The sequence below is a fragment of the Varanus komodoensis genome, unplaced genomic scaffold, assembly GCF_004798865.1.
Source record: "Varanus komodoensis strain SLA01 unplaced genomic scaffold, ASM479886v1 scaffold2, whole genome shotgun sequence".
NCBI lineage: Eukaryota > Metazoa > Chordata > Lepidosauria > Squamata > Varanidae > Varanus > Varanus komodoensis.
The window spans coordinates 27,814,646-27,838,545 of NW_025335568.1; the positions used below are offsets into that span (position 1 = coordinate 27,814,646).

The 23,900-nt window shown below is 41.6% G+C and overlaps 1 protein-coding gene across 2 annotated transcripts in view; it reads right to left on the minus strand.

The window, feature by feature from the left end:
- Window positions 1-18,263, minus strand: part of PRDM5 (PR/SET domain 5) — a 92,360-nt gene extending 74,097 nt beyond the window's left edge. For both annotated transcript variants that reach the window (XM_044429543.1, XM_044429542.1), the window contains exons 1-3: window positions 18,167-18,263; window positions 16,801-16,884; window positions 5,484-5,606 (exon numbers count right to left, since the gene is read on the minus strand). In XM_044429543.1, the coding sequence (XP_044285478.1) occupies window positions 5,484-5,606; window positions 16,801-16,884; window positions 18,167-18,259 (300 nt within the window). In that variant the 5' untranslated portion in view covers window positions 18,260-18,263. The remainder of the gene's footprint in view (window positions 1-5,483; window positions 5,607-16,800; window positions 16,885-18,166) is intronic.
- Window positions 18,264-23,900: the final 5,637 nt, after the last annotated feature.

Here is a 23,900-nt window from a genome sequence, read left to right on the forward strand (position 1 = left end):
GATATCATACTTCTAAAGCTTAGATAGGTCTGTAATGGATTAAAATGATTTATTTATGAAATGGGGGAAATCTATTTAATTTGAAAAACTTGACAAAAGCAACAGTGTTCAAGGACCAGGCACATTTTTGTTCTTAGATCAATGATAGACGGGAAGAAGAAAATTAATTACACATTTTCTTCAAGATGTATATTTCACAGCAGAGCCCAGATCATCATATCTTGCCTTCATCAAAGTCTTACTTTTTCTTCTTATGGCACTGTTGTATGTTCCAGGGAATTTTAATTTACCACAATCTACATGTAAAATAAATCAAGCATTAGGGCATCATTGACTTTTCTCCTAGAGCAAAACGGGTTGCCTCTACTTTTTCTTGCTTATAGGCAACAATTTCCACAACTCATCCATCTTTCAATTTACTGCCACCTGAAGCAATTTGTGTTTTTTACTCATTTAGTCCAACATAGATTTGTTTGCTGCAAAATGGGTATAAGCAGAATTCTGAGGAAAAGCAACCCTGACTTTCTTAAAACCATATATCCTAGCCCTGGAAAGACTTGCAGGCCAGAAGAAGCAAGCAATAGGGAAAAGATCCTTCTTTTCTCCTCTCTCCCATTTTGGGGGGCTTGTGCTGTGCATGTAATATGATGTTGAATTAGAAAAGAGGTAGGAGAGAATGATACGAGAACCCATTAAAGCTCTATACAGGACCCACCTAATTTAGAGTTTCTCCTCATATCACCTTCTACAGCACCATGTGAAGCAAATCAGTTACAATTTTGTATGCAGACAGCAAAACATTTACAGAGGTAGCCATGGAGCTGTTGGATGATCTCTGAAGTCAACTATCCATTTTTTAGGAATGATTTTGAGCTATCCCATTCTTCTAATTCTGGAACTGCATTAGCACCCTAATCTACAGATCCTTGCACACAGCTAATTGCATGTGATTGCCATTAACCTATAGAATAGATAGTGGCTAGGCCCACACAACACAGCAAGCAATTCTGCATGTCTACTATGGTTCACTTTTTTTTTTTTAGGCATGATTTAGAGAACAGATGATGAACTACATGATTGTGGTTTCTATCCTTCCCTCTCAGTCCTCCCATTGCTGAAATGTATCCCTAACCACTACACATGAAATTAAAGCCCTTCTTAAAGGGCCAATGTCTGATTTTGCAGCCATGTTCCTGCGTGCCTTAAAAACAGGAAAAGTTGTAGTGAAATCATTTACAGGGGACTGCAGATGGTGCAGTGGTTTAAACCGCTGTGCTGCTGGGCTGGTTGATCGAAAGGTCGCCGGTTCAAATCTGCCCAACGGGGTGAGTTCCCATTGCTCTGTCCCAGCTCCTGCCAATCTTGCAGTTCGAAAGCATGCAAATGCAAGTAAATAAAAAGGCTCCACGTCGGTGGGCAGGTAACAGCGTTCCATGGACTTCGGTGTTTAGTCATGCTGGCCAAATGACCACGGAGACTGTCTGTGGACAAACACTGGCTTCCTCGGCTAGGAAATGGAGATGAGCACTGCCCCCTAGAGTCAGGCATGACTGGACTTAATGTCAAGGGAAAACCTTTACCTTTACCTTAATCATTTACAGTATCAGATGAACTAATCCTAACCCTTAGGATAGGCAATGGTGAGGTCTGATAAGAGTTGCAGTCCAGCAACACCTGGAGGTACTTTGTTATTGTAATCCCTGGTCTAGCAAACCTTTCTATATTTGCATCCTAATATGCAAATATATTTGAAGCAAATAAAACGAGGCATTTGTCTTTGCTTTCTTTGATTTACCTCTTTTCCTTCTCTATTCCACTCCTGCCTGTCTTTTAGTGTGAGAGATAGTCCAGTTGTACTAGATTTATTATAGTGCTGATTGATTCCCAAATACTAATCTTCCATTGTTACATTTGTTAAGTATGACTTTAAACCACTCTACTGCATCACAGTAAATACCTCTTTTCCCATTAACCTTTGCCACTTCATTATTCCAGTTTGCTGAGCTTGTCCAGACCACCGAAATGTCTGGTAGTTAATGAACAGGGTGTTTGAATATAAAGGTTGGCTGTGATTCTGTTTATAAAGAGTTTTGACATTAACAACCAAGGGGCCTTCCCATACAGTAGTCACCAGCGTATAACATTTACAATTCTCAGTCACAGAAAATCATAGGAACACAAGCATATTTTTCTATTCAATCTATTATCCAAAACATAATTTCTTAGCAGGCTCAAGTTATCAGATAGCAAACAAAAATGTAGTCCTTTTATTTGTGAGAGGCACTGCGGATTTTTAAAGTTCATTGATCAGTTGACTGATGGGAGCAAAGACTGAAGGTTTATTGCTGCTGTCACACTGATGAAAACTTGGAAAGAAAGGGCGGTAACTCCATGGCTCTATGTCATATCTGGCCTTACAGCCACTCATTCAATTTGGCAGTATCACAATCATTCTGATTAGCTATTTCCCCACTTTAAGGGTCATTCATAAGCTAGATCAAATATGCATCAAGGGAAACAAGACAGTCCAGCAGCCTTTCCATAATGACCAACATTTTTATCAAAATATTAAATATATTTAGAAAGCTGACTTGGGACCAAACTAAACATTCTGTCTAGTATGCAGCTAGTTTTATTTACTTCTCTGTAAGCACACACGGTCCTGATCTGGATGGGGACTACAGCAGTGGCAGCAAAACCTTTGCCTCACTTGAGTTCTTTTCCAAGATTCCAAGTATCTCATGGGGGGCGGGGGGGGGGGGGAGAGAAAAAGTGTACCACTGACTGCAATGGAGCAGGTTTTTCACATTCCTCTCCTCACCAATGAACTTTTTTTTAAAAAAATTGTGTGGAGAAAAAATTTTAATCCCCACCTCCTGGAATGCCATGGTTCTGAATCAGTGCTATACACACTTACATGGAGACAAAGAAAACAAGTTTCTTTTGGCCCTGCAAAGCTTTAAACAACATATAAATAGTTTTTATGGTTCTTTACAATCCCATAGCACAGGGATAAGTAGGTTGCTATCCTGTACACCTGTACCTGAGAGTAATTTCCAGGGGGAAAAGAGACCTTTTTTTTAGTAGACACATACAAGAATGCACTGTTAAAAGACAAAATACATAAACATATGTATTTAAGGATTATTTATTTATTTTCCACATTTTTCCTTTCAAGAAACTCAAGGTGGCTGTCTATCTTATCCTCACAACAAAAAGGCACATTTGGGACAATTATACAATTATTTTTGCTCTTTCTTTTAAATTACTCTTACTCTAGAGACATGACAGAGACAGATTCAGCATTTTGAATTCTCATTTCAATAGGACAGTATAGTATGGGAGAAAACATATCCCATTTAAGTACCCTGAATTCAATCAAACATTTTTAAAAGTGCTTATTTTACTGGGTTTATATCCTACAATTCTTCTGATGAACTTAGGGAGGTGTACATAGTTCTTTTACCCTTTCAATCTTACAAGAACCCTGTGAGGTAGATTAAGCTGAAAGAGAGAGAGAGAAAGAGATTCTCCCAAGTTTGCCCAGTGAATGGGCTCTGTGACAGAACAGAGTTTGGACTATGATCTTCCCATAGCTTTATATGGGCATGTTATATACAAATTACCTTCAAAATGATCTAAGTGTTACAAAACAATTATAGAATAAAATCTTTTTTTTAATTTTGATTTAATTTTTTAATTTTCATTTCAATTTTTTTAACTTTCATTAATGAAACATCATTACTGTTTCATCATACAGCAGAAGTTTTGACTGATGGATTTATGTCAAAGCCTTGGTGTGAGTTACAGCACAGAAAAGAGCAAAGGATAGCAAAAGGAAACAACTGTAGTTGGCTATTAACAAGGAAATAAACTCAAGGCTATTTTGATGTTCTAGAAGAGCTGGGGAATAAAGCTGTAATGCACAAAGGAGCATCTATACCACAGGATTTTGCTTGCTTTTTCAGCATGTGTGCCACTTTTCCCAAGTGGCTTTGCACTTTTTCAAAGATCTGGAAATTCACATCAGTTAGAACACTGATGAACAATTTGACATGGTCATCATTTCATCCTGTAGCTTTCATCTTTTTCAGCATGCTTCCAAGTAACTGCTGGAGGTTATATTTAAAAACAAAACAAGGAACCACTATTTTCCTTTGTCCTTTCCTTGTATTAATGCACTCTGAAATATTTGGCATCTAAGGAAGGACTAAATTAAGTCTGCATAATCCATCCTGTACTGTGAAAGTTTCTTCAGTATTTTTGTGACATTTTAGTTGGTTCTAATAAAAGTATTACTCAACAGTGACTTTTGAATTTATTTGCCTAGGTGTGCAGAGCTGCAGGGAGGAATAGGGCTACAGTAACAAGGTTGCTATTTAAAAGTTCCCCATCCTTTGCTGGAAGATGTAGACAAACAAAGCGCAACAAGATAGCAACACTTTAAGCAGCGTAAAGCTAACATTCTATACATCTGGGAACATGTTTAACCAAACTGGTTCCTATGTCATGGCAACAGTTCCAGGTCTGTTTAAGCCAGGAACTGTGGGAAACAACAAAGTGCATGAGATGTGTATTCAGCATTTTTAATTAAGAACCCAGGAGTTAAATAACCCAGAGTTAACTCAACAATTGCCCATAGTGCATAGCAACGAATCAGAATTCTGCTTGTGGCATTAAAATTCAGCAGATTTTTGATTCAGCCCTGTGGATTTCATTTCATCTATGCCATCCACTCAAAGGAAGACAAGGCAATGTGCATTGTCTGATTATTTTTTAATGGCAGCAAACTGCAATTTGGGAGGGTTGAAATTTGCACAAATGGTTGAACGTTTTTCTCAGTTTTTTAATTGGCAACTGCAGGTCCACTTGTCTGCTGCATACCATCACAGAGGTATATTCCCCTTTTGTAAATATCCATGTTTGTAAACATCCATGGGCATGTCATGAGTGGAGCCGACTGGAACTGGAGGTCAGACTAGATGGCCCGGGAGGACCCTTCTGACTCACTCTGTTTCTATGTTTCTATGTTGGTTCCATCCTCATTACCTCATTTAGTTCAGCAGAGCCCTAGTCTTTGCTTGTCAGAGACCTTGACAATTCCTCCACTTGTTAGTTCTTTGACAAGTAGGAAATAGCACTCAGAAGAGCTAAAGGAAATAGCTGAGGAGAGGATGAAAGCGGCAAGGATATGTACAAGGTGAGTATATGACTGAGGTGCACAAGAGGCTCTGAGATCATGTGCACTTGATCAAGATAGCCAATTACAAGTTGAACAAAATGACCAAGTCCATTTATGCAAATTTCAAATTTCCCTCATTTATACAAATTGCAGAACCTTCTCTCCCATGCAAAACCTCTTCAGAATCAAGAAATAAACAAAAAACAAAAAACACTGCACTCGGCCACAACTTACCACAATATATAGAAACCTCATTGTATATGATTGAAGTGTAAGAATAACAACAGTTCAACAAATTTACCTGGATAGCAGCCAAGTTCTTCTGTTCCTGAGATGGTGCCTCATGCACAAAACGTAGCCAGTTTGAATGCCTTGGATTGCTGGCATCCAGGACATAAAGCACCTCACCTTTATTCCCCCGTACCTGAAATGGCAAAAACAATCAAACTAAAAGTCTAGAACAGGGTAATATATTCAATTCATGGTGAATCAGCAGACTTTTCTTATTTTCTTTTATCCTAGCCTGCCTGGCAGGAAAAGCAAAGCCATCTCCTTACCAAGAACTTTTCACATTCTCTTTCCTAGTCCCATGTATCCCTTTCACCAAGAGGTCTATTCTTCAAGCTCACCTCTCAGATCTTCATACCATCCCTTTTATAAGCAAATGAGAATTGTTTTGCTGCAATCTATTCTATGCTGTATCTATCCCACCCCATTTTTCCATATATGAGAATTAGGTGTCATTCTTGTTTTGTATAATATTTTTCATTTCGACCTTTTTTATTTACTTCCTTTTTCCATTGTAAACTCTTATTTTAGTTTAGTTCCTTTCGTTCTAAAGTCAATTAATCTCTGCATAGTCTATCCACAAGATAAAATCATTGTGTAAATTACCTGGAAGAGGTTTCTAAACCAGGCACCTGCTTCCCTCCTCCTGTTTCTGCACTATTAATTTACTTGAGTAGGAGAAAAGAAGATAGACGTTTGTATATTCCCATCAATGGGAAAAAACACTTTCTGTATGCCAAAATTCCTTGCAAGAGTCTTATGTTATGTCTTGTCTTCAATGGCCATAAATGAGTGCCTATGTTTTGAATGGCTCTTTCCTTACAAAAGCAGCCTGTGCAAAAGCTTTTACCAGGAAAATCAAATAACCCTTTCTGCACATGGAAGTCTGTTTCACACAGCTGTATATAGAGCTTATACAAGGGCTTGGGGATTCCCTAGTCTTTTTTCAAGGCTCATATGCATTTAGTCAGCATACCCTACAAGGCAGATAGCACCCCTGAGGCTGCAATCTTATACCTACTAACCTGAGATAAATCTTGAAGTCTAAATGATTTACTCTGAGTATTCAGTTAAAGGATTGTCTTGTAAATTAACTATACTGGTTATTTACTCATTTTGATGGAGTGATAGGATAACTTCTGGATTAAGGCTTATGGTCCAGGAAGGAAAGGCCAGCTGAGAACTTGTTCTGTGACATCCTACGGAAAAACCCGCTTCTCACACATAATAGTTACGATGAATCTTCCATCTCCAACCTGGGACCCTCCAGATGTGTTAGACTACCGTTTTCAACCTATTAAGACAGCAGGGCCAACAGTATTGCACTCAACATATATGGATCCAGACTGGGGCCAGACTGTTCCCACTCCTTGCTGTTTGCCTGCCTCCAAGCATAGTTCTGCGGTCTACACTATGGAAGAAATTATTTAGCTAAGTGGTGAATCCAATAAAAATTGATGACTAGTGATCCTCATTGCTAGATGTATTAGACAGAATAGTGCTATACGAATCAAAGCAATACACTGGTGAAAACTGATAAAAGATCTTCTAGAGACCTTTGCAACAGAGCTACTGGCAGTTTGCCCAGATTCAAATATTCAAGTTGGGAAAAGGTAAACACATCTGTGCTCTCATTAGCACTTCCATCTCCTACCATTTCTCTTCATTTGCCTTTCAAAACCCACATCTGTACTGTTCCTCACAGTATGTGGCTGCAGCATTTTCACAACTGCTGGAGGAAAATTTATACCTTTTTGTCTTCATATTACTAAACCTCCTCCTAGAGCCTTTGAAGAGGGAAGGTCAATAATATTAACTGACATGGTTAATATTTATTATTGTTGCTATTATTTTCCCAGACATTTTATAGGTAACTGTCTTCCTCGTTTTCCTATTGATTCACCTGCCTGAGCCCTGGGCAAGACTGCTATGGCTATTGGTCATCCTGGCTATATATTATGTCCAGTATCAGAGGAGAATGTAATCCAAGAAGTCTGAAGAAACCCAACTTTCTTCATCCCTGACCATTACCCATGCTAACTGTGACTGATGGGAGTTGTAGGCCAAAATAGCTTGAGGGATCCAGATTGGGGAAGGCTGCTCTAACCATTATACAATACTGACTCTCTGTTACCCTTGGGATGAATCATCTTACATCCTTGACAGATACAGATAGACGCAATATGACGAAGCTTAACAAAAGCCTCATTAGAGTAAGAGTGCATTTCATATCTTTAAAAAAAGATTTTGTCAGCAAAAGTCTCTCCAATTTATTACTCTTTTTCCAAAGAGAGATTTGTTCGCTAAAGAGACAGGTATATGAATACAACTTATTTTTGAAGATAACTGGATTTGTATAAGGCTGTGCAAAATAAAATCTTTTTCCAAAAAGAAAGAGAATGAGAGAGAGTGTGCACGACTTTGTTTGGGACAGAAGAGAAAGGCCGGTGTTAATTCTGGCATGAATATGGATGAAATTACAGCTATCGGGTTTCAAACAGGCTGACATTTTCACAATAGCACAACATGAAAGGTTTGAAAGCCTGAAGGGACTACTGCAATACACAAAACTGCACATTATACTGAACAGACAAGTAATGGAATCATGAAAATTGGAACATTCCTTTGGAAAATTGTATAACTACAGGCTTGTATACAGCTGGGTTGCTTAAAAGGCCACTGATTTCAACAGAATGTAGGAAGCCTAATTGTTTAGCCTCAGACTACCTAGTTGCCTGACAGTAAGCCCAACTGAACACAATGGGACCTGCATCTGAATAATGGGATTGCACAATGGGATTGCACTGCTGAGCTCTGTCCTTATTCAAAAGAAAGGCAAATTCTGTGATCGTGACTTGTGGCCATTTGTAGTTGTTGCATTCCCTAACACTTCCTCTAGCCCTACTGTGGCTAAACCATTATTATTCCTACTATAAAGATGAAGAAACAAACCAAGGCACTTTAGCCCAGAGGGCTCACTCACATTTGAGGCCAGGTTTTCCAAGGCCAACCTATTTTGGATAATGGACCACAGTAACTTTAGCCAGTAAGCTGATTCATACAGCATCCCTCTCTGCACTCTACCCTCCCACCAGCCCCAGTTATCAGGGCCAATGGAGGGTCTATCCAGTTCAGCCCTCCATTCACAGAGTGGCAAACCTGCTGCCCACAGGATCTCAAGCAGGATAGGGTCAACCATTTCCTCCTGCTCAAGCTCCTCAGAATCTGGTGGTTGCAAGCATGCCATCTTTGCTACCGGACGTAGCTGCTATTCTCCAGTCCAAATTGACTGCAGGGCACTAGTTTGGGAAAGATATTGGGAAAGATATTTATCCAATGTCCTGATAGAGAAGTCTGAAAAAGCACAATTAACAATACTAATATATTAATAAACTGATAGCAAACTAAATGAACTTGGAATTCAGGCATTTCTCCTAGGCGACTATGTTGCAGAGTAAAATCAATAATCAACAGTGTTAGATGTATCTTGCACACACACATTTAAACAGCCACCTCTTCCTTAGTATTCCAATGATGTGTTTTACACAGAAGCCTACTAACACCATCAGTAGTTTGAAAACACAGCCCAGACAGCAGCAAGTGTGAACTCACTGTTCGGCTTAATTCAACAAACCAGAAGAGGAGTACAACCAATTACCCCAAGAGACTACTTGCTTTTTACTCAAAAGCAGCTATGGAAGGCAACTAACTTCAGTAGCTGAAAAGTGAGGAAAGTTGCTTAACACTTCCTGTTTGTGCTGTCAAAATTACCCTCTTCATCATGCTTTTCAGCCCACAAAGGAACAGACATAGGGTTCAATCCAACATAGGGTTCAATACTGGCAGAAATCCACTAGTGCAATGGGACATCCTCTCTTTCTCCTCCCTCTGTGCCACCTGAAAAACTGCTCTGGAGGGTCTCCCAGGCCTTTCAAACAGCTTTTGAGGTGTGTGCAGTGGGCTAAGGTGGAACTGCACCGTCACAGTTCCACTAATGGAACGGCATCTGTCCATACAGACAAGCCAGAGCCACATAGCGCCTTTTGCCCAAAAGGTGGAATCTAAGGGAAGGGTAAGGAGTTGTATGGGGCAAATGTCAAAGAATGAGAAAGGGATGAGGAAGTCTTGATTAATCTTAAAGAAGGAAGACCAACTGGGGCCTTGCAGTTGCCCCTGGACAGGAACATGGGCCACCTGGTCACAGAGATTCTTGCCCACAATAGTGAGATATAACTCTAAATTATAGTCAGTGACTGATTTCAAACAATATTATAACCCACACTCAAAGGCTGTGTGTGGGTTGTTACAGAAACATAGGTTACTGTATTGTCTGAATCTAACTAAAGTAACAAACCATAGTGAACAATTCATAGTTCATAACCAAACAGAAAACCATGGGCTCCTTTCATGAGTTGTGACTAACAAACTATGGCTTGTTAGCACAGCTGGGTTCAGACAGCATGATAAGCAATGTTTCAGCAACAGCCCACAGTTCAAGGACAATGTACACTCAACTCATATGCAAATCTTGAGTGTGAGTTATCACGTAGACTGAACCTAGCCATTACTTTTAAATGCGCTTTTCAAAGTAGAAGTTAAAATGATGGATGTGTATGGAAATAATTGTAAAGACCTCTGTTGGAATTTGTGCAAATGTGGTTCAAGTGACTTGCTAGCTGACTCTCTTAAGCTTGTAATCAAATCACGTTGAGCATGGCCAAAAGTATTAGGCACTGGGATGCATTCTGTTGTACTACTTAAGACATGGATGTGAACTGAAGTCAAATACTTTGCAGCCAGTGAGGGGAAAATGTCAGCACAACAATGATAATAAACAGATGGCTTCCTCTGCCGCATTCAGTAAACACATTGCTTGCAATTTTGGAGACCATTTGGTGGGTTGTTATTAAATAAGAACTGCAAGGAACTACATTCCCATATAAACAACAAGGGGGGAAGAATATTCCGTGACTGGGCCCTAATTTAATTTTGAAGTAGAACACATGAGGCCTCGCAATGGTTGCTCTTAGCAGCTAAATGTTAGCCTTGCATTTATCTTAAACCCAGAATAAACTCATTCACTTCAGCAGAGTTTGATATAGGGGCATTATTTAAGGATCATACTTTCAAAGTTTATGCTTTAGCTTACATGAATAAAAATATTTCTGCAGGAAAAGTCTGACTACTGGGCACCATCAGTCTTTGGGACAGTTCAGAAACTTTTCAATCTAGGAAAGTTTGCTTTACATGCCATGAAAACTGGCACATGGAAGACAACAAGTGGTAATTATATTTGCTTGTATATGCATTTCAATCCTGTTTCTATATTCCGTAGCATTTTAAATCTCATAGCAGCAGAGCTGACCTTTATGGAGTTCAAAAGCTGAGACCTACTGCTTCAGACAATCATTCTACAACCAGGCTTGTGGTAGCTCAAACGATCCAGTTGGGAGCTGTTAAATTATTTCTACCCAAGTCTGGACAGACCATTCTAAAAGAAATGCAACAAACTTTTATTTATGCACTGCAGTCATTGTTAATAAAGCATAGGTTTATCACTGTTTTCCAGAAATATGAACATCAGCAAAAGCTAACATAATCAGCCACACAGTTTGCCTGGATTTTTTACTTTACGTGAAGGATATAGTCCCCTTCCAAGGAAACCCAAGTCCACTTGCTTAGTCTCTGCAGTAAGCAGCCGGCTCTCCTTACATCTACTGAATACCAAGATGGCCAAGAACTAACTGGAATATTTTGCTAGGACAGAAACTTTGGCCTTGTAGGTTCCATCACATCAACTGGTGAGAAACTAGATCCACTAGTCCCTCTCTATGAAATATAGGTGAGGATTGCGGTTCTCCAGAAAAAATGCACCTTGGAATATTGCTGAATACGTATATATGAAATACTTTAATTTATACTGGCATTTGATCAGGAAAGTGCACGCTTGCTCAATCAAATCAGTTATTAAACACATCAATTGAAAGTGGGGAGGAATAGTCAACTACATATTCATTAACCCACATGATCAAACATGATGTCTGTTTTGGAAAAACATGGGTAGAAACCCATTAGGTTGAAAACCATAAATAAAAAACAAACTTTGAAATGCGTGTGTTTGTACTTGGACAATTTAAGCACAGCTGCCCTCATGTGAAAGTTAAAAGGATGCTATTATTTGGTAAAAGTTTCCCTTGACATTAAGTCCAGTCATGCCTGACTCTAGGGGGCGGTGCTCATCTCCATTTCCTAACTGAGGGAGCCAGCGGTTGTCTGCAGACAGTCTCCGTGGTCATGTGGCCGGCATGACTAAACACCAAAGTCCACGGAACGCTGTTACCTGCCCACCGAAGTGGAACCTTTTTATCTACTTGCATTTGCATGCTTTCGAACTGCAAGGTTGGCAGGAGCTGGGACGGAACAATGGGAACTCACCCCGTTGTGTAGATTCAAACCGGCGACCTTTCAATCTACCAGCCCAGCAGCACAGCGGTTTAAACCACTGCGCCACCTGCAGTCCATTATTTGGTAGAATATCTTAAAGAATATAAATTACATCATCCAAAAAATAGCAATAAAGGTAGACTTTTCTCTTAACTTATGCTGTGCCAGAACAAGCTATGACCTTGCAGAAGTGGACCTTACTGTGAGGATACTCTACTGATATTGCAAGAATAAACCCTCATGCTTAAAAATTTCAAATCATATTTTTAATTTTATTATGAGTTTCAAAATAAGAATTGTTCTGGATGTTATAGGAAGATAATTTCTCAAGGGAAGATGCATTATGCTTAATTTCTTCAAAATTAAAAATTGCAATGGAATTGCAAATAGAGCAATGATTAATCTTCATCACAAATACTGTTGTTCTGCAAAAACAAAACATTTCAGTTAAGAACTGTTTCCATGAAGTCAAAAGGAAAGCAGTAATCTATTCAACAAGGCTTCCTAAAGAAGCCCTCCAGGAATGTTAGGGTGCAATCCTATGTCTGCTGGGCCATGCTGGGAGACATGGGCCATTTTTCTCCCTAAACATGCACCCTTGAGGACAGAGCTAGACTTAGCCTTTGCAAAGGTTTGGCAACATTTGATCTGGAAATAAGGCTGAATTCAAGACTAATATACATATCCATATATACCATGCAGTATAAAGTTTAAGCCTTCAGGGGCCTACATCATTTCAGAATACATATGGCAGACTCACATTATTGAATGTTCCACCGTGTTAAAACTTTCTACCTGTCAAGACCGAAATTTCAGGGAGATTTTGTGTAGTCTTCTCACTTATACTGCATTTTTCTAAGAATAAGGCTTTTTGTTTACATGGCACCCCATTCAAACTGTTCAACTGTGTCAGGGAGTGCTAGACATATATACCAAAATTGTTCAAAATTGTCCAAAATAAGTTCAAAGGGAAAGATGAACTGAATCCTGGAAATGGTTAAGGACTCAAACCTGCAAAAAGAGGATGCTTGTTTTGTGGCAACTGGGAGGAGTCTCCAAGCAAAGATTAATGCATGTGCTTATGAAGATGCAGTAGAGCAGACAGAAGTACAGCAGAGTGGGAATGGAGAAAATTGGTCCAAAAGCTAGAAATGTCTCTGCTGCAAAGTCTGTCTCTCTGTTTACATGCTCACTGGGAAAAAAAAATCAGTCCAGTATCTGTAGGTTAGAACACACATTCACTTTTCTTGCACACTGTATGGACGACTTAACTTGGAAGAAGGGTACTACATACATATCGGTCTATGCAGAGCTCTGACCAAGGAGCCTATAGCTCGCCAGATGTTCTTGAACCCCAGCTGCCATTAGCTCTTGCCAGCACAATGTGTAGGACAACGTGTAGCACAACTGCCACCGGTTGCTCACCCTTGCACATAGATCCAATTTACTCAGTTCTTCACATACGCACACCATTTTGAAGGAAGAGGATTACATAGATCAGATATATGAGCATAGCACTCACATTGCATATTACCCCAAACATGTGATAATGGGCTGCAATGAATGTTCCCTCTCTTTCTCCAGAAGTAGATCAAATCAACATTCAGATGAGTATTTTAACCAGCCCAGAGAACGGAATAAAGCAGCACATATAGAATTCATATCATCACTTATCAAATCTGAGGGGCAGGGCTTTTTTGAATCCACACAATAACCAATGTTCTTGGGGTGGATATAATCAGTTAAAAACTGAAATGCTATATGACAATTACAAATACATGTTATTATTTTGTTTGTTATTTTAAGTACAAGTACTTAAGTAGTTTGTTAAGTACTTAAAATAACAAACTATATTGCAAACCCTTAAGCAGCACAGCAATCAATGAAACAGTAACAATAATATAGAACTATGTGTCTAAAATGACCGAGCAAAAAGAAAGGTCTTTGCCTGGTTGCAAAAGAGAGCAACACAGATGCCAAGTAAACCACAGCATGTAAGTGGAGTTCAGCCATGAAGAGTGACCTCTCTACTCACCTGCCTGCCTTCTTTTGCTGGGGATATCCAGAGAAGGACTTCCAAAGAGGACATAAGGGCCCAGGCAAGCGCATACTAAAACAGGCATGCCTTTAAATATTCTGTCCAAGTCATTTAGGGCTTCAAAAGTCAACACCAACACTTTGAATTGGACGTGGAAATGGCCAGAAGGCAATGTAGCTGATGCAGCAGGGCACCACATGATCAAAGCATCCCAGTAACCTTGCAGCTTACTTTTTAATGCTGGATTTCCATCAGGTTCAGCTCCAGATATCAGATTTCTAGCTAGCTAGGTCATCTTTGCCGAGAGCAAGCCATGATCTGAGAAAACTAGTACTTTAATTTAGTATGTTTCCACATCCACCTAACCAATGAAGAAGGATGCATCCTTATAAATTATGAGTGATTTTAACTCTGTTTAGGGGCACCGCAGCGTGGCCATAAAATAGTAATAATATGCAATATATGCTCTACAGCAAAAAGTCACTAACTTGGCAAACAGTTAGAAGTAGCCTTCATAGCTTCTGGAATGACTATCTGTATGAACCTGGACAGCTGCTTTCTACTTTATATATTCCTGGCACCAATCTCAAGGCCACTTCACAGCATGATTTATAATACACCACAACACTTGTATTCAGATCACCATCTTCAAACATAAACCACTTGGGTTCAAACATTCAGGAAGTCATAAAATGAGGTATGCAGGAATCTTTGCAAGATTTCAAAAATAGGTCAGATGGAAAAAATGAGGAATACTGACAAAAAGCCTTCTAAAGCCTGATGTTACAGTTTGGTATATAGGGTTGATGGGTAAACATACTGCGGCATCTTCAAACCAATATTAAATTTGTTACAGCATTAAAAGATCATGATGCTTCCAGGTCACTTTAAACTCATAATCTCTTTTCTGCAGAATGAATGCATTTAAAGAAGTACTGTTGCTGATATAACAAATACATAATAACCGATCATAAAATGGCAGAGTGTCAAGGGCAGATATGCTTGGGCAGCTGATGCGAGTTCACCCCCAGCAGGCCCCACTGACAACAGTCCCATGGACTTGCTCCTCCTCTTCACCACCGCAAGCTGATTGCTTACCAGCCAGTACTTTGGCCTAGACAGCCATGATCATGAGGAGGAGCCGAGGCTATGCTCTACTTCACTCTGACTTTCCATCTGTCAAATATAAATTTAAATATAAATGTTCCCAGCAAGTTGAGCCTCAAGTAACCTTTTGGAGCCTCTGGTCCCCATCATTCAGTGACAAAATAATAAATTTGTGATTAAGAAAAAAGCACATGCCTTCATTGTCTTACTCTTCAACCTGAGGTCTCAAATAAACCTTATCATTTTTGAGAAAGTGGGAACCCTGTTCCTAAGCATTACACAGCCAAGACAGATTGCTCAGATAGAACAGCAACAGGTAATCCTGAGTAGGCCAATCTAGTACACCTTCTTAATAAAGCCAACTGCTGAAGAATCTTTACTTTCCCCTATTTGAACGCTTAATGTCCCCATCCTTTTAATCGGGCTGCAGCTTCTGGGCTGCAGGGCCACTGAATACATGTTGAGCACTGACAAGATTGGAGACATTGATCCTTGGTGGATCCACCTGCACAGCAATTCCAAGAAGATGGTGCTTTAGGGGTTATGCTACGTGTGCACAATACTTTATGTTAAATAACATCTACATGGCACCGGTGACTTGCCATGGGACACCATCAGTCTGCTGATGACACCTATCTCTAATAATGTGTTATGCTTTAGGGTACAACCCTATTGCCCCCGGACATTATGAGATCTATAACTTCCATAGGTAAAACATTTGCCAATTGCCAGTCTCTGTGGAAGCACAAGCATCCCTGCAGTTGTTCAGACACTGTCTCAGTGCAGATGCTGTGGGACACACAGTGCTGCCACTACGCTAGATCTCGGCTGCGGAGCTCACCAGCTCATTCAGAGTTACTACTGGCCTCTTGGTTGCCTCTCCTATTAGTATCTTCCCTGCCCAGTCACTGAACTGCAGCAGACGTCCTTTTCTAGAGAGAGCCACAGTTAACCCATATTCTTATCCTTTTGTATTAATGGATTTAATGGTACTTCAGGGGATAAGGTGTGGTATTTTTTATAACAGAACCCTGATTAGTCTTCTGAACAACTTCATCCTGGAGTTGCTTTGAGAGAAGCTTGATTTTCATGATGCTATTGGTTTAGATATGCTCTCTGTGGCCTTCCAGAAAAGGTGTATCTTATTTGACGTCAAGTGGCACTGGAATTGCACTCAGGTATACTCTATTCAACTACTCACAGTGTGTGACTTTGGAGGCAGTGGGTTGTATCAGAACTTATATAGACATGTCACACCAAAAGAGGTAAATATTTATGCAACCAGCAAGTGCAACAAATTTGTTTTTGTTTACTTTTGTGTCACAGTAAAACTATTTTGCACTTTAGACTCTTGAGTATCTTGTATATATCAAGTCATAACAATGCCAATTAAATCCATTTCAGTTCCGGGTTGTAGCAAAGGAGGGTGAATACTCCTGCAAGGCACTCGAACACAATGCATTATACAACACCATCACAGCTCTTCATGGCCCTGCCCCCACCTCATACCATTAGCAGTGATGGTAGAAGAATATATGCAGTGTGATTACAGATTTGACTAGAGTGTGACTAGACTTTATAAGAAATGTGGGTGGTAGGAAGAGTTACAAGGAAACAGAAAATTCACGTCTAGTAATATCTAGACCTTCAGACAAAAGCCAGTGTAGGCCTCCTCTTGTAAAACAATGTTCCACTTGAGTCTGTACAGTCACAATAGCAGGGTCCATCCTGTCATTCTCACCTCCCACATTAGCCTGCAGTCGGTGTTTTCATCCAGCTCCTGGGGCATTCTCTTCTCTCCTGCAAAGGGTCCAAATTTTTCACCCTAAATAACATTAAGGAAACAACATTAGCACCCTTCCCATCAAGCCAACTTTAGTTTGACCCACCCAATGTATAGTTAGGATCCAGCTATACTGTACGGCTCAACAGAGATGCGTAACTATATTGCCCTCTTTTAGTATTCATTTGTTTATGTATTGGAACCAGGAAGGGTTCTGCATCAGGACCAACATGCAGGGAAAATGGGAGTCATCCTTTTTCCCTATACCAGTTCCCAAAGGAAATCAGTCCCACCAAAGCTGCTATATGTTGTAGTACCAAAATGCTGAGCCAATCTGTATTTTTTTTCAGGTTATGCCAAAGAGTAGCCGGCCAGGGCAGGCACTTTTTTAATGCTGAATGGTAAAAATGAACAGTTCAAACACAGATGCCACTTTGATGAAGTGCTGGCTCATACAGGATTCCATATCACAGATGGCACAGGGACTCTCTCAATGAGATCAAGCCTTGGTCCAACAACCTATCAATGTCCAGTTGGTGTGCACATACAGTCCACCATGTCACACTATCTACACAGCAGGTACCAAGTGCATGGGCATGAAGCAGGAACCAGTGAAGCATCTAGGACCATAATGACATTTGTTATACTTTGGGAAGATTGGCTGTGCACTGGCTACCTAAGCAAGAGGAAAGCAGAGAGTTGTACAACCTTTACACTCAACTATAATATCCATGGGGCACATATTTGCATTTGTGTGAGCATGTGCGTGGTGCGTGTGTTTTCTTCTTAGCTTGAAATGGAAGAGTGTCACACAGCTTGGCATGGTTCAAAGTGAACTTTTGCACTGAACTATTCTGCCTGGGAATCTTCTTCCAGATCTTTTCACGTTGCTGTTCTTCATTCTTCCCACCCCATCCTAACTTATTGGAATGCTGGTATACCAAAGCAACCTTTCAAAGAAAGAAAGGGGCAAAGGATAGGCTTCTTAAGACTTCGAGGATACATTGAATACCATTTTCACAACTCGCCGCCACAGCTCACAACGAAGCAGGCGGAAGTGGAATGAGAAGTGACACCGAAAGGGGGGATTACGCCTTGCAGACTCTTGAGAAAGAGCGAGCAAGCCCTCCTTTGATACGTGGCAGCAGGCTCTCTCGCTGAAACGGAAGGAGCGGGGGTGCTGCAGGGAGAAGTTCAAGGAGGAGGTTCAAGAAGCTTGCAGAAGAAGTCAGGCTAGCCTGGCCGGTGCTCCCATCGCCCTCCGCCCATCGCCAGCTGCCGGCTTCCGCTGATCGTCCCCTCACCTTAACCAAGGATCACCCACCTTTTTCACTCTCCGGGCCGTGAAAAGCCCCATCCCGTCTTGAATATTAGATGACTTCAGGGCAAACCTGTCCGGCACGTACATGCCCAGCATTCTGCACTCACGGGGCGGGGGCGGGAGGGCAGCCTCCCCGGGCACTTCGCTCAAGAGGCATGTTTCATGGCAGCGAGGCGGGCGCGGGGCGCGGGGGCGGGAGGGCCAAGGCGGGGAGCGCCGGCCGCGAGACTCTCCCCGCGCCCCCCGGGCGTCCCCGCGCTGGGAAGGGAGGGTGGAGCTTCCCCTCGCCAGATTTCCTCCAGCCGCGGCTGGGCAGGGGCTTCTGCGCCGCTCGAGAAGGCGCGCTCCCATTGGCGGAAAGTTTTGCGAGGGTGAGCGCGGCGGAGAGCGAGCGAGCGAGCGAGCGAGCGAAGGTTTCATCCGGGGGAAAAGGAGGCTTTCTGGTGCGAGGCAGCGAAGGATCCCGGGATTGCGTAGCGCAGAGCCCGCTGGCAGGCTGGCGCGGCGGAGGGCTTTTTCCACTGCGGAGGCCGCACCAGTCCGACAGGGCAGGGGCGAATGGTGGGACGCCCATTTGCAGCGCAGCTCGTATTGGAACTTCAGAAGAGCCCTGCTGGATTGCGCGAACGGCCGTGTAGCCTGGAGCCATGGAATAGTGGAGTTGGAAGGGGCCATAAGGCCATCGGGTCCAACCCCCTGGGATGATTTACACCATCCCACTTAGATGGCTGTCATTGCTTTTTGAAGGTCTCTAGTGTGGGAGCGCCCACCACCTCTCTAGGCAGCTGGTTCCACTGTCGTATCGCTCTGACAGTGAGGAAGCTTTTTCTGATGTCCAGCCTGAATCTGGGTTGTTTCAGAATTGATTATTCTGGCTCTTACATTCCGGTATCAGCAAGAAGAGATCTTGACCTTCCTCTTTGTGGCAGCCTTTGAAGTACTTCTATAGTGATGCCATGTCCCCCCTCAAGTCTTCTCTTCTCAAGTCCAGCATTCTGTCCACGCAGTGGCTGAACAGCTGCCCAGAGAATCCCTTAAGCAGGACATAAGTGCTACAGGCCCCTCTTGCTCAAGTTCTGCAGCAACTGGTGTTCGGAAACCCCCTGTCTCTTGTACTGGATGTCTCCCTATCCGCCTTTTCACACCATGCATATTTTTGCAGCAGAGTGCTTAGGATCTTGATTTCTTCTGCACTAGAAAGAGCATGCTGTCGTGGCTAACGCATCAGACAAGGTCTGGGCTGACTTTGGTTCACATCCTCTTTCTTCTAAAGCTCAGAGTGATGTTAAACAACTCACTGTTTCTCAACCTAACCTACCTCATGAGCAGAGTTACTATGATGATTTAACAGGTCTGTGCAAAAACAGTGTAAGCTGCCCTGAAGCCCTTGCAGAAGGGGCAGGATAAAAAGGACTGGAAATAACCCTATGCATAGTTGCAAGTAGTAAGTCTCACAGGCCCAAATTTTCATAGAATTGTATTCATGCCATTCTGTCGGCATGCTTGGGCACCTGTCAGGGATCCATGCCCAGCAGGAGCCCACTGGCAAGAATCCTTTGGACTTGTTCCTCTTCTTTATCATTGCAACCAGGTTGCTCATGTGTTCTTGCTCTGGACCAATCAACAGTGAAGGTGAGAAAGGGGGGCTGCAGTTGCTATAGAAACAAAGCGAGTCAGAAGGGGCTATTTCCTACCATCAACCTTTCAAGCAAGCAAGTGGAAGCAACGGTGAAAAAGATAATGAGGTGCAGTAGCAACTGGGGACAGTGGTGGTAGTGGAAAGGTAGGCACACTGAGGGAAGGTGGTCATGGAGGGCATCTTGCCCAGCCCCCCCCACCTGTCTTGCAATAAATGCTTTCATAGTGCTACTAGAGATTTTATCCCACTGCAAGTCTTGCACCATGAGGTTTCATAGGCAACAGCAGCTGTGTTTGGTGTATCCACATACACAGCAGGCGAAGATACAATTGTGGTGGTAGACACAATTTGATAAGGAAAAGGGTTTGTGTGCCCCCCCCCCGCTAACTCCATATTTGAGTGTCCATATTTATAAGTAATCCCAGCACTCTGTGTATTGGTTACTTTTCTATTCCACCCCTTGTAGTATGATCTCTCACCCTTTTTTCTCTGTGTTGGTGGTACAGCAGACAGAGTCATTGATTGAAGGAACTGCTACCTCATCTTCTCATTTCCTCATCTGAATTCTCCCAGGAATGTGGATATTTCCCAATGAACTTAATCCTCCCTATTGTGTTGCCCAGGGAGAACAGAACAAGCAGGAACAATCACCCTTTCACAGCAAGGATTGGGCACACACTGGTGGCTACTGGCCACTCATCTGGCTTCTAACCCTGCAAAACTCATCCCCCTCTTTGGTCAGCACAGCAGGAAGGACTGGGCCCATTTCTCCCAAAGGAAGGGAAGGAGGTGGCTTCTGTTTTTCTGGCCAACCTTCCATGCTCACAAGCCCAGCAAAAGAAGGTGAACAAGCAGGCAGGGGTAGATGCTTAGGCAGGTGCCCAGGTGAACAGTAGAGAAGCATCTGGGCAGAGTGAGGCAGCTGCCTCAGCTGGCAGAGTCTGGGGAGCAGAAGGGAGAGGGGCTGAGCAGTGCATGTCAGCTAATCAAGCCTGCTGCCCTCCAGAACCATGGAAGTTTCTTGCCCATTGCCAGTGTCCAAGATTCAACTGTCAACCCGCTCTGCTTCTGTACATTGAATAAGAGAGGCTGTGGTTCACGTTTCAAAAGGTCTTGGCCCTGAAAGAGGATATAGAACTAGCAGCTCTTCCTTGCCCACCCCAAGTGGCAAAACTGAAGGCACCACAATGGGAGAAATTCCAGGGGCTTCCTAGCTAAGAAGTTATTGTTGGAGTTATTTTGGTAAGCTGCCCTGGGAATGCTGATGCCCTGGCCACTGAAGGACAGGATATACACTTTAGAAACAGTAGTAGTAATAAAGTTGCTTGTTATTCTTTGGTTACTAAAGTCCTGAGTTTTGAGGCTCTGTTTTCCAGAAGGCATGTCTATAATACTGCACTTCAATGGATACAGAAAACATTGGAGAAGAAGCACCACAGAAAACTTTCTTGCCAAATACTTCTCTATGCAGTGAAACTAAATACATCATTAAAGACAAAGTGCACCCAGGTGAAACATTACACTTTGAATAATATTATACCTAGTCCCAGTTTGAACACCAAACTGTAAATCATTTTATGTTATTTGCTATTCTTGTATATTATACACTAGCAGTTTTCTGAATGACAGGGGGACCTGAAAGTGAACTCACTCTATTAAACAGATTAATTTAAGATGGGAATTCAATCCAGAGTGCATGTATTATTGCTTCAATCTATACACAGTTTATCAAAAAGCAAATTGGAGCTGGCCAAAGATTGTTCTTCTCCCAGTGGAGAGAAGTATTTGTTTAAATCTGATTATAAAGCTGAAAGAAAAACAATGCATTTGGGGAAAGCAAGAGAGAAAGGAGGGGCAGAGAACAATGGGGTAGTGGTAGGAAAGAGACACTGACAAACCTGCATTCTATATTTAAAGTTGTGTGCTTCAATTTGCTCTGGATTACTGGATTTTGTTTTTGTTTTTTGTTTTAGTTTATGTTTTGTTTCCAATGCCTTCCTTGACATGGCTACACTTTCAAGTAAACCAAAGGGTATAATTAGCTGATGCTTCTTGCTGCAGCCAAAGATGGTAACTGGGAATCTGAAGATCCTTGCAACTCTTTCCCAAGTCAAAGGTAAGAAAATGTATTTGCCACTTGGCCTTAAAATGCAGCTCTTTCCTGGTTGAACATAATGCACAGGAGATTTTTGGCCTGGAGGGATATAGGTAGTAAGCAATCCAGGTAGCAAGCAGTGCTGGATGCGTGCCTCATCTGCAAGCTCATATTTTATACGCCAAACTGGGAGTTACCCAGTTAGAGAGCTAGTGTGGTATACTGGCTAGAGTATTAAAATGGGCTAAGTAAGCCACCTTGAGTTTCTCATAAGAGGAAAAAGAATATATATCGTTTTCCTCTTATGAAATACACACACATACACACACACACAAAATTCATATCCACCCTCTTTTTCCTCTTGTGAAATAGCCCTCCTCCACTCCATTTTATCCTCAGCACAATAACTGTGAAGTAGGTTAGTCTGAGAGTCTGTGACCAGCCCAGATTCACCCAATGAGCTTCATGGCTGAGTAGGGCCTAGATCTCCCAGATCCCAGTCCAACATTCTAACCGCTTTACCTCACTGGCTCTTACTGTGTTCTTCTAAAGGAAATATCTTCACTTTATATGACTCAAGTATGAATATATCCTGCTTATATCCTGATCTGGGAGATTGGATGCATTTTTGCTTGGCTTTCTGACATGCATATTTTTATGCATCCAAAAACTTTCAACTGGATAATGTTTATTTAAAAGTTGAAAATGTCTTTAATGTGGAAAGCATAGGAAACAATGTGTTTATCTCCTGGAATTGAAAGGATCATTGTAAGATTGTAACACCAAAAAGAACATTTTGGAGCTCCCCAAATCATCTCTGTAGAGACTTATAGAACAAGGATTAACTTAGTATTAACTTATAATTATGTGAGGTACATGTTTCTTCCAATAGATCTAGACTTTTTATGGCCATCTCTATGATGGCCTTTAAATGAATACTTTCAATTTTCTTCTGATTTGGTGTGCAAAAGGTATGCAGCTCACCAGGCAATTTCTTCTGCGATCTGCATCTTCTGCAAAACCATACATACATACATACATACATACATACATACATACATATAAATGGCAGCACAGCCTCACACTAGAACTGTCCAAGAAGTATTTCCTTATATCCACACTCCCATCAGAAATCAGAAAAAAGGAAGGAATTCCCTTGCTAGGACCTGAGGAAGGCTGGGTGGTGGTGGTGGTTTTGTTCTTGTTTGTTTTTGTGCTACGTCTTTTGAATTTAGCAGTTTGATCTTTATCTATTACGGCATGTATGTGACCTCTGAGAAAGAGGGAAAGGGGCATTCAGGTGGGTAAGGAGGTGAAACAGGCTGCAACCTATCAAGCAAAAACTGGCAACGATGAAGGATAAGGAGGCAAAGATCACCTCTACTGCTCATCTCAAGATGGGAATCTTGGAAGCTTCCAAACTCACTGGCTTCCAAGCAGCAATTGATTGCAATTTACAGTGCAACCCAAGAGGTGTCTGCTCAGAAGGAAGTCCTATTGAGTTGAGTGAGATTTACTCCCAAATATGAAGCTATAGGATTGCAGCCTTATTAGTAAGAAGGAAAGACTGATCTGAAGATCTCTGTAAAGCAAATCCCTGACAAGCTCAAAATTCAAAGCTCTCCACCAAGCCTATGCCAGAGAAATGGCAAATAACTCTATGGTCTCCAAGTGTTCAAAGATGAAACCAAGATCATTGCATCACAGTATTATTATGTATTGTCAAAGGCTGACCTCTGCCTGCTGTGGAGTATATTCATTTAATTCTGCATGCAGTAACCTGTTCTGCACTGGATTCTGAAGCAGAGTGCATTGTAAAGTCACCACCATAGTTTGACTTTTAAAAATACATATTGGGCATAGCAACCAGCAATCTCACATCTCAGTGAATTTTGTTGTATTTATTGTTAAAGAAGAGCAACATCACAAGCACATTCAGTAGTTACTCTCTGGAAGGTCAGTTATGGAGGATGTGTAGACGAAGCCTTCTTTCCATCCAGTGG